The following is an 11,684-nucleotide window of genomic DNA, read 5'->3' as shown; positions in this document are numbered from 1 at the left end:
GCCTAGGTTATGGATTTGTCAAACCTTAAAGGGTTAACCGTAGGCCAACAGGTGCTTCATGCTCTAAAAAGTATAGTAGGCACAAGTAAACTGTATTCAAGTACAGATAGGCCTACTCAAAAATCATCAAGTAAATTGGTTACTGTCCACCTCTGGTGGTGGCTTTAGGCAAAACAACTGTAGATTTGTTGTGGAAGTACACAAGAGTGGGCAACCAGTTCGTGCCCGTCAGTGGAAATCGTAGAACTGATGTTATCAACACAGGATAACCTGATAACCTCACCAGCATAACTAAGCTTGAGTAGGAAAAACACTCATGACATTACATGCTGACCTCGGTGTACAACCATGAGCTCAATAAACGCACACAAGAAGATTACTCTAAAAGCAATAACACCACAGATGGTCAGAAGAGACAAAAAGACAATTTTATTTTTCAGAGCATAAAGAACACAAGGAATTTGTTTTCAAATAAAAAAAACACCCCTCACCACAACTGAAAGGACAACCAGTTTGGTTTTGGTTTGGTTTTATTTTTATTATTTTTTTTTTCTCCATATTTTTCCATATATAACATTTCACTTTTTTGCATTTTTATTGATTTTGTTTTCCTCTCATGTCAAACAGTTCATTGGAAACTCGTTTAGGAACAGGTAGGGAAGAGCAAAAAGGTGGTGCTTGGCTACAGAAGCGATGACATCACATTAGCCACTATCCAATCAGGGGAGGAGGAGAGGGAGTGCTGCTGCGTGGGGAGAAATAAGGGGGCGGGGCATTAGAGTGGACAGACGTTTGGTGAATGTAAACTTTGAGAGAATGAATGAATGCAATCACCCCCCTCGACCCCCTCAATACTCCTCCTGCAAGTCCATGTGACGCGGACACAACCCACCCATCTCTCCGAGACCCCGCCCACTTGAGGATACGTGTGTGAGAGAGAGCAGTTTATCAAACCTTCACGAGATCAGTGCTGCAGTTAAAGAAGCTGGTCTGAGTGCATCTTGGGTTCCTTCTCAGTAATGCAGAAGTGTGTGTGTGTGTGTGTGTGTGTATATGTGTGTGTGTGTGTGTGTGTGTGTGTGTGCGCGTGTGCGCGTGTGCGCGTGTGTGTGTATGTGCGCGTGTGCGTGTGTGTGTGTATGTGTGTGCGTGTGTGTGTGTGTGTATGTGTGCGTGTGTGTGTGTGTGTATGTGTGCGTGTGTGTGTGTGTGTGTATGTGTGCGTGTGTGTGTGTGCCCACCCGCTGTCCTGTGGCTTCTACTCGGCCACTCTCCTGTAGAAGTACAAGTAGCCCAGGTCCTTGGGTGGCTTCTCTGAGGCACACACTTTCTGATCATTGAAAATAACCCATCTGAGGAAAACACACAAACACAGAGAGAGTTAGAATAGATGCAGAGTGGACATCTTGGCCATCAGCTCACGAGGAACAGGGAGGGAGGGGAACTCACTGTTGGTCCTTCTTGATGTGGCAGACGTAATGGCCACACATTGTGCTTGTGCCCATGTGGCTGATGAAGGCAAACAGCTCATACTCTGGAGAGAAGGAAGGGGAGAGGGGGATGAGCAGGTTAGAAAAAAAACCCATAGAATCAACAATGACACTTCCAGGCGCCGCTCCTTCCTGTATCACTCACTTCCTGGTCCGTCCCGCACACGGGGGCCTGGGGGCGGCTCCCTGCTGCCCTCACTGTCCCCTGCGGAGCGTCCGCCCTCGGACACCTCCATGGACTCCAGGTCATCCAGGTGGGAGAAGATCCAATCCACTGCTCTCTCCAAAACATTACTCTGGTGGATAGATGGATAGATGAACAGATTAGAACAAAAACGAGAACGAAACTGTGCTTAAACAAAGAAATATTTACTACAATGACTCCTGACTCCATGATGAAACTGACAAAGTTGGCAAAAAGAATGAAACTGAGCAGTAGTTTTGATGATGTGCTCAGTGATTGCGTACCGTGGCCCTAAGTGCTTTTGTTGCCTGCTCACGGCTGAATCCCATAGAGACGATGGTTGCCAGATGCTCCTCTGACACGCTTTCCGTGGGTGTGGTGCCGGGGGCGGAGCTGCATCCTGGCAACACCAGGGGGGCGGAGAAATCTGTAGCCAATCAGAACACAATGATGAGCACAGCAATAAAAATAAATGGATTCTCATCAACTATAAACAGCTAGCAAGTGGACTTTGTGGAGAAAAGCAAGCTTGCACATGCTTGAAACTGCTGCTTACAGAAGACTATAGGACTGGTGACCACTAAACACATCTGCAACTAGGGCTGCAACAATAAATTGATTTAGTCAATTTGTTGTAAACAATTAAATCAATTGGCAACTATTTGGGAATCTGTTAATCACTTTGGGTTATTATTTAAGAAATATGCCTCAAAATTAGCTGATTATCAAACTTTAACAAAATCTTGGGCAACAAAATAACTACCGTATCCCATGAATCAAGAGAAGAATGGACTATTGCTAGCTGCGGCCCTACTCAACATTGAGCATCCCTGCGTGTCCTACCTGGGTCGTCCATGTGGCCCATGACCCAGTTCATGGCGGCGTCGGCGCCGGTGTTGCCGGTGTAGTAGACGGCCTTCCTGCAGGCCTCCAGAGGGAAGCCCATCTCACACAGCTGCGACACGGTGGAGTCGTCCAGCACAGGGGCTGAGGCCGCGGCAGACCCACGCGCACATGGACAGGGAGAGCGAGGGTTAATGACAGGGCAGCGGAGCAGAGCTGCTGCTCTACGTTAAAATGTGTCACAGTACGTCTTGTGGAATGGATGCAAACTCCACTTAAACTTAAATTTGAAACAACAGAACCAGACCACGAAGTAAAATACACTCCTGAAAATTTAAGCTACATCTTCTAAAACACAAAACATAAACAAAGGAAACACGGATAAGGACACCAAGAAAGAAAGTCGGAAAAACGAAAGGTGGACGGAGGACAAAAGCAGAGATGGCTGGAGCGTGACGAAAGTGGAGAAAAAAAGACAGACAGACTGACACAGCAGTGGGGAGTAGAGAGAGTCGTCCTCCTCGTTGCCGTGGGAACCCAGGATACCTTTGACCTCCACATCAGGGGTCATGAGAGGGGGTGGGGCCACCTCTGGCAGAAGCTCCTCCCCTGGCTGCTGGCCGGTCCCACGGAGCGCGCTCAGATCCAGCGTGTCGGGAACATCGATGCTCACGTCTGGAACATTGATGCACGTCTATTAGGAACTATGGCAGCGCTTACACATGCTACTCTCAAACAAAGTCATTTAGCTGAATGCAAAAACATCAAAAGGACCAAATTGTTCCATAATGTCTACCCATGCCAGAAATACATCACGTGCTACCTCAGGAAGTATAACTACTGTGCATAACATGTGCCAAATTCAGTCTCTGTGCATGAATATAAATACTGGTCAGTGAGAAGCAAGTATTTACCAAGTTTCTTAGGAACCCAGTCCAGACCAAAAGTGAACTTCTTGATCTGAATGACAAGGTGGTCTGGATACGATGCAAATCGGGTGGTCCTGGGAAGGAGAGTGAGAATATATCAGAATAAAAAAAAACAACAAAAAAAAAAACAAGCCCCTCTGCATGCCGATTATTCCAGATAAACAAGACCAAATGAAGAGAGTCCCTGTGGTAACACTGCTTACTGCATTTTAAAACACCTAGACATTCTTGTTGGTCAACTGTATGCTCACAACTGCATGCTCACACTCTGGGGTGATATTTTTGCACAGTGTGCGAGTACAAACTACATTCCCTGGTGCTTCCATTAATGACCATCCCTTGTAACCTGCTGCATGAACTCTAAGGAAAAATGCTTTATTCATGGGCAGGTATGGTAACTAGGGGGGCTGCATTCCACAGATCTGTAGAGGGCATGTGTTGGACATGGGTGAGAGGCGGAGTGCTCACTTGGTGGCTGTGGTCTTGGCCTGCACAGCGGAGCTCCAGAAGTCGGTGAGGGTCTCTGGTTCGCTCCAGGCGGCCAGGCAGGCAGAGAAGGGGATGCAGGCCCGCAGCACTGGAGGGGGAGGTGCTCCCGAGGACTCGGCCTCCTCGCGCAGTCGCTCGGCCTCCTGGAGCTCCTCTGAGGGATGGACGGAAGGAAAGAGTAAGACATGACAAGTGGAGATACCAGGGAGGACAAAAAGCAGGCAGGACAACGGTCATAGATATATAAACAACAGTAGAGAGGAGATATGGGAGCCAAACGACAAATCCCAAGGATTGAGCCTAATACAACCTCAAACCTGAAAAGTAACTGTGATGTTTTATTACAGTGCATGTAAAGTAGTGCACTGTATTGTGATTACATTTGAATGTTGAATTTGAGCATCTGCTGGACTACAAATCCCATGGGCTCTCACCTGTGTTGGTGGCCTGGTCCATGGGCACGGGCAACTGAACGATGTAGTCTACCCTCTGTGTGTATTTGGCTTTCTGAGACTGCTGACACACGATCCTCTCCTCTACCAGGAAGCGGAAGGCCTCGGAAGGATTCATGCCTGAACGACAATTCCTCTGGATAAACAACAGGAGACACAAGATGAAAGCATTCATGAAAAGTAATGATTTGATCATCCTAAAGTGAAGACATCATGAGCATTACCTAATCATCCATCAGACACTTGTTGTGTTGTGCTATAGCTATTGTAGTTTTCAAGTGAGACCGCCGAAGATCTATTACTCCTTCCAATTTAGAGCAGGCAGCCTTGTTTTTGAAATGAATGTGAGCATGATTGGAATATCTGCAATAAGCCATTTGAAATGACTGCAAACTCCCCCACTGATTGGAAAATGCATTCTGGGAATCAAAACACCTTGTTGATGACAGAGGGAGCATATTATGTTTCCTCTAGAAAACAAGCTTGTTATTAGGAGGTGACAAATACAACAAAAGGCTGTCATGGCAAGACAGAAATTACATTTGTACTAGTATTCTTTTCAAAGCATAAATATAGCACATAAATGCCATGTTGCAATTTCTAGTACAAGTACAACCAAGGTTTGTTTGAGTAATGTTTTTCATGACATTAACCAATCTTGTCAAGTACACCTCTATAATAGTCTTCAAGAAAATGGCGAAAGGCACATGACATGTAAGATGGCCCAACTACAGCTCTGAAAAAAAGGAGGAAGCATCAGATGTAGACAGGTCCTCAACAGCGTCCGCTGTGGTCAGTAATCCTTTTAAAAGAAGTAGTCCCGGTAGTCCTCCTCACCTCGACCATGTTTATGAAGTACAGCAGGAACTCCTGAGCATCCTGTTGTCTGTTGGTGGAGAACTCTGGGTGGCCCCTCCCTACAAGTGCTTTGAACATCCGCGCTGCTATACCGACCTGGTCGCCCTGGAAACCACAGAATTGTCGAGTGATGAAGCTAGAGCAGTCAACATGATGGGTCACATCCTCTACGCTACACCGTCTCCACGATGCTGAGAGCACACTTACCCGGGGCTCTGAAGAAGTGCTGGAGTCCTCGCTGGGGTCTGGGGCGGGTTTAGAGTGTTCTCCAGAGAGGAGACCATAACCCAGTTTGGCTCTATGGAGACAGGACACATTTCAACAGTCAGTTTCAACTTGTTCCCCACTCAAAAAACCAAGGTGTACCACCAAAGCCATTTGTAATGAATACAGCTTTTGCAGAATTCAGGCTGCTCAGGTCTTCTCAGATTCCCTTCTCAGAAGGCAAGATGGATGTACTCAAATGTTTAAAAAAAACATTGTGCCAGACTTCATAAATGTTACTTATTTTTGTTACTTATCCCAAGATAAAAAAAGAGTGGGTAATACATCTTGAAAGGCATCACTACCAAAGCACGAGAATCATTATCTATTCAACAGAAAGCTTCTTTAAATGCCTGAGACACAGTCATGCTGACAGCAGGAACCACCACCTGCTGTAATGGAGATCCCTGTAAGTGAGAGTGTGTGTGTGTGTGTGTGTGTGTGTGTGTGTGCGTGTGGTCTACTAACACAGGGCTTGTGCCTGGGTAATGAAGTACGTGCCCAAGAGAGAGCAGACAGCATGTTCTCAGGCGCCACTTTAAGTGAGACGGGGCTGCAGCCTCCCACGGCTTGCTATCCTCAACACATTCCAATGAGCCTCTTCCGTAGCTCTCAGGTGAGATGACAACACCAACATCAACAACAACATCAATAACAACAACGCACTGATGACATCTACTGGGGAGAAAGCACAGTGCAGCATCAAGGCGCTCACACTGCTGTGCAGTCTCGGCTGCTTTGGAGCACAAAGTGAAAAAAAGTGGTCTGGGTGCACGAGTACTAATAGGTGAGAGGGCTGCTACACTGTCTGAACATTGTTCAGGATGTGTGCAAAAGTTTCCCACAACTGCACCTACTGGGCTATCACTGACACACAAACAAAGGGATTTTCATGCATAGCTACAGGTTGCTCCTCATTCCTGTGTATTGGCTCTTTATTTTTTGTCCTTCCTTGTTGGATGACCGCAACCAGACTCTCTGCGTATCAAGTATAGCGATCTTCGGTTACAGCGAGAGAGAGAGAGTTACTCACACTTGGGTTTTGAAGTCCTGGGTGGGGTCACTTGGCGCCTCATCAAGAATCTTGTCGATGCCGGAGACGTACCTGGGCAGACAGAGAGAAGGTCAGACAAGAACAGGTTTCAAGAGTTCACTTCATGCTCAACTTGGACTGTGACAACATGATGGAAACTGTAGAACACTGCGTGGGCATGTAAGCAACTAACTGCTTTAATCCTACTGCAAATATATAGACAAATGTTCATTTCATTTGAACAACACCTCAGTGCAAATGCCAGGCAAGTACAAATGATTCTTGGATGAAGACTAGTTTTTTTTTTTGTTAAAGGGCTCCTTGCAAACATGTTTTGGAAACCTCGAGTATCATTGTGGAATTCTTGAATGCAACAAATGACATGGAATGGTGACAAACACTAAACTTTAATTCTAAAGTTATCATAAAAAAAAGGTTTCAGAATACAACACATAGGTTAAACCATAATATAATATTATATAAACGTTATATAAAGGACCTTGCAGGTTGAATCAAACAAAGCTTCTGTTCATTACTTAAAACTCCTCTGCCTCTCCTAAAGTAGAGTTGCAACACACTACGCTATCATACCCTCTGAAGCAGTACTTAATAAACAGACAATATTACACTGCTGAAAGTTGCATATTTTAGTGGTAATGGCAAGAAAACAGCAATGAGCAATTTAAACGAGAGAGATTTATCAGCCTTAAAAGTATAGGGTTTTCACTTTACATATAGAAAAATGTTCATTGCATTTAAACTTTGAAATTTGAAGAAATTCAGGAAAAAATCTAAGCAATTATTAAACGTTTGAGTTTTAGTGTAGTTTGAGTTTGAGTGAGAGTGTAGTCACATGCACAAACCCCAAACACAGCCAGCCACACAAACAAGACAACACAGCCAGGCAGCCACACAAACACAACAGAGCAGGCGCGGAGACTCACTTGGTCTGGAAGTCCGGCACGGTGAAGAGCACTTGCATGACAGAGTTGAGGTAGCAGCTGTTCCCCAAGTTCTTCATCCCAGTGAGCCCGGGTCCCCAGAGAGGCCGCAGCGTGGCGCCCGACTCCTGGATCACCTCCCACTCCCCAACGCGCTGGTTCACCGCTATCTCCAGCTCGGTCATCGTCCGCTCCGTCTGAGGACAACGAGGGGAGAGTGGATGAGAGAAGGGACAAGAGCAGGTGTGAAGCCAGAGAGAACCTTTTTAAATATTGAAATATGTAAAAGACATGGCTTCTACTATACATAGTGCCCTTACAATTGTAGTGCAGTAAGTGCACTGCTACTGTTTATTGATATTATGATACAAGTCATTTTGCATAGCATTTGCTAAGTGACCATGATGGTTAACACATATGAAAATATGGGGAGGTGCTAGAAGAGCAGTGTTTTTCAACCAGTGTGCCGTGAGAGATCAGGTGTGCCATGGGAAATTGTCCAATTTCACTTAATCAGTCCAAAAACATGTATTATTTAGTTGTTGTACATAGTAGGCTATGCCATTGTAGAGTGTCTGTGCCTGCAACATAGTGACTTATTAAGTAAATAAATACTCTTATGTCAGTTGAGTGGCAGTAGGTAGTGCAATAATGGCGTAGTTAAGCGATGCGTACGTGAAACGGCGGTGTCTCTGATTGTAGGGAAGTGTTGCCCATAGAAAGTACTGTGTTTGCCCCCAGCAATATGACCTGCATTCACGTAGCCTATGCCACTTAATAGAACGACAGATAATCCTGTATCTAGCTTTCTAATATCTATGGGTGAAAATACATAAAACAGCAATGGATAGGCATACTTTAAAAGGGAAAATGCAGACTCTGAACTGAACTGTAAACAAATGTAGAGACTAAATTGTCATTATTTTTGCTGCATTGGGCTACAGTGTATAATTTTGTTATGTTTTTGGTTGGTGGTGTGCCGGAGAATGTAAAAAATGTACCGCGGCTCAAAAAAGGTTGAAAAACACTATAGAGCATCAAATGTCTCTAGTCATCATTGTGTATTCCCCACCTTTTCCATGGTCATCATGTCGATGCCAAAGTGAGCCAAGTGCTCTGGGAGTTTGGCGTCCAAAACCATGTCATCCTCATCATATGAGTACACATCTGCAATAGACATTACACAGTGGTCACCAAGGGGTCACTAGCTTGTAAAGCAATTTGTCACTTTATTGTAGTCTGGGGTATGCATATCTAAAAATATAGTTAAACCGGAGATGCCTATTTGAATGCATATTTTGGACTCTAAAAGGATATTAAGCGCTCATGATAGAAAGGTAACAAAACTCACCGCTCTTAGCTGAAAGTGTACACATACCTGCCCCATCTGGAGTGATTGTGCCCAGTTTGACTGCTAGGGGGTAGCCTGTCTGCTGGAAGTGCTGGAGGGCGTGGTTGTTGCCCCCAGAGCCATCAAAATACCTCCTCCCACACATGATTTTCCCATCTGTCAGATTCATCCAGATATTCTCCTGCAGGTCACAAACCTCACACTTCCACCCACTGAGAGAGAGAAAGCAACAGTGACAGCCAGACAAGGGAAAGAGAAAGAAAGAGGAGACAAAGCATAAAATAAAAGAGGGAGACAAAGACCAGAGGACAAATGAAGGGGCATGAAAGCGACAGTGACACCATTCAACACCCAATCACTGATAGGTGAACAGAACGTGGCCAAATATATGAACCAGAGAGAATGTGCGTTGCCATCAGACCTTGGTGGGATCTTGAGACCGTTGTCAAGCTGCTTGAGCTCAGCGGCATGCCGGGACTCCTGCCGCAGCTCCCCATCCCACTGCTGCACCTGCAGGGCATGGGACACCGAGTCTGCTGCCATCACCCCAGCCATGGACAGAGACACCTGCATTCACACACACAATAAACCCAATTAGTAACTAAACAAATCAAATCAAGTCAAGTCAAGTCATTAGTACAGCACAACCGACTGACTCAGAAATAACCTCTCAGTATACCGATAGGATGCCTCACCCGCTCTCTCACAACATCAGGCATGGATGTCAGATCGTCTGAGGTTACTTCCTGTCTATCCGGGAACAAGACCACCTTCACCTCCTCCTCGTACTGGTCCTGTTCCACGTCAAAGCCCCCCTCTATACCTACAAGATGGAAAGAGATGATAGGAGAAAAGAACAGTGATGAAACACCATAACAACTGACATCATCACTCTGCTGGTGAGACGGGCCACAGATAGTGTGCAATTACCTATGGCCAATCTGGTGGGCTTCTTCTTAGGAGGGTCACCTGAGCCAGAATTGTTCTCATCTTCCTTCTGAAATGTAATAAATGCTTGTTAAAAATATGCACGCTACATAAGAATGCATGGTTGTCAAACCGCCGGTATCAGCCAGCACATGTATGTGAAGACAGGCTGTTACCTAGGAGCCTGTCAGGAGCGTCCCTTTGGTCCTACCTGTGTTTTGCGGATCCGAGTAATATGAAGGTAAGCTCTCTGCCCAGTCCTTTTGTGATGTCGGTCCACATACTGGCTGCCGAATCCCAAAAAGCTATTCATACAGACGTATAGTCCACCTTCACTTTCCTAAGAGGGGAGATAGCATCAAGACAGAAGACGTGCGTTAACGTTGGCTAGCGAAATGATGCTGCAATTTACACTTCAACTTGTAAACACTAGGATGAGATTACTTCAGACGAAACTTTACGTAACCGTAGCTGGTTCACTCTACCACAATGTGAAATGAATAGCTCGGTTTAAATGCCTGCTAATAATTAATACACAAGAGACAGAGCAACTAAAATAGAATGTAAACCAAACGTAGGCTAGCAGGCTAGCTACAAACATTGAGCTAGCTAATGTTAGCCTGCTTGCTAACTAGCTAGCTAATTTGAATGAAAAGAATAAAAACCGACGGAGACAGAAATACGGCAAGCATACACACAACAAACTATGCTGCAGAGCGAAACAGGAAGGTAGGTATCTACCATCAAAGTTTAGTGAAACAGAAAACACTTGACTAGACTCACCGGAGAGGCAAATGACAAGGCGCATTCGTCTTTGTGGACACGGTCCCCGGGCCTCGGAACCCGAATTGTGGACAGAACCGAATTCAAAACCTCGCTAACCTCCGCCATCTCTTGCAAGCTGAATCCGCCTTTCCGTTTCAAGTTCAATCGTCTTTGTTTTGGCCCCAGATTTCACCTTTCCGAGTCAGAATAAAGGCCGGTGTTGCTACCTCTCCCCCTTTCTCTACTCGCCCCTTCCCTGTGAAGTGCTATCAATACCTCCCAATGGGTCCAGTGCTTTCAGCCGATGCAAGCTAGGCCGGACGCTCAACAGCCTCGCACCACACGCTCGAGGGTCGTGGTGTATAGCCGTAATGTATCGAGTAGCTACAGCTTAAAAAACAATTGGGGCGCAGTAAAGTACATTACTGGCATAATGTCACAAACGACACTATAACAGAGCATGTACAGTGTATCCAGACTGGATTTTTCTTCTATGTGTCGTTTGAATTTCTAAAAAATTAAGCGTGAGAAATTTCACATCCCCAGTATACTAGAGATTACGATGCTGTCCGACAGTCTAGAGTTCCGACCATGAGAAAGCGTAAATGTTGGTTTAGGCCTACATCAATTGTATGATCTACTGCCACCAGGCGGATTGGAAGTGATAGATGATTTCTCATACATCTTTGCACAGACATAGCCTACTTGACAAAATGGTCAATGTAATTCTCATCCTATGTTAATCTTTCATACATAGGCTAAATGTAGATAGGCTACTTAAAAGTGAAGCCCACTTTTAGAGGCTGTCAAAATCATGTTGTTTCATATACAAAATCCCTGAAAATTATCAAATCTAAGAATGCTATGCAACTCTGGATCAGAGTAACAGAATATGATTTATCCAAGTGTGTTTTTATTTTTGTTTTGTCCCGAATGTACCTGGTGCCTTGTATGGATTTCTCTTGAGTGTATTTTTGAGCCATGGATATTGTAGGCTAGCCTACATGCTGAGTTACTAATGTAAAAAAAAAAAAAAACTCTAGGCCTATTTGATAAAAAAAAAAAAAAACATCTGAAGGTAGGCTATATTATCAAGGACTATGCTACTGTCATTAGGCTATGTGTTTTAGTAGTGCTGCTGAAAGTAAGGCTGTCTTA

General features: G+C 45.0%; 1 protein-coding gene across 3 annotated transcripts; it reads right to left on the bottom strand.

The window, feature by feature from the left end:
* Positions 1 to 406: 406 nt before the first annotated feature.
* Positions 407 to 10,873, bottom strand: usp5 (ubiquitin specific peptidase 5 (isopeptidase T)). 3 transcript variants are annotated; one of them, XM_062539474.1, is made up of 21 exons: positions 10,545 to 10,873; positions 9,973 to 10,101; positions 9,765 to 9,831; positions 9,530 to 9,657; positions 9,256 to 9,401; positions 8,862 to 9,046; positions 8,556 to 8,650; positions 7,487 to 7,680; positions 6,543 to 6,614; positions 5,453 to 5,543; positions 5,225 to 5,350; positions 4,370 to 4,523; positions 3,915 to 4,089; positions 3,432 to 3,520; positions 3,007 to 3,192; positions 2,518 to 2,661; positions 1,959 to 2,101; positions 1,636 to 1,786; positions 1,450 to 1,534; positions 1,242 to 1,352; positions 407 to 742 (listed from the first exon to the last, which is right to left on the bottom strand). In XM_062539474.1, the coding sequence occupies exons 1-20, from the start codon at positions 10,650 to 10,652 to the stop codon at positions 1,259 to 1,261; spliced, it is 2,562 nt and encodes an 853-aa protein (XP_062395458.1). In that variant the 5' UTR covers positions 10,653 to 10,873; the 3' UTR covers positions 407 to 742; positions 1,242 to 1,258. The 3 variants fall into 3 exon arrangements, with proteins under 3 accessions (XP_062395458.1, XP_062395457.1, XP_062395459.1); XM_062539473.1 differs by having other exon boundaries at positions 407 to 745; positions 10,545 to 10,872; XM_062539475.1 differs by having other exon boundaries at positions 407 to 745; positions 3,064 to 3,192; positions 10,545 to 10,870.
* Positions 10,874 to 11,684: the final 811 nt, after the last annotated feature.

The sequence above is a fragment of the Sardina pilchardus genome, chromosome 6, assembly GCF_963854185.1.
Source record: "Sardina pilchardus chromosome 6, fSarPil1.1, whole genome shotgun sequence".
Taxonomy (NCBI): domain Eukaryota; kingdom Metazoa; phylum Chordata; class Actinopteri; order Clupeiformes; family Clupeidae; genus Sardina; species Sardina pilchardus.
Note: the sequence above shows the minus strand (reverse complement) of the source record. Positions and strands in the feature narration are given on the sequence as shown.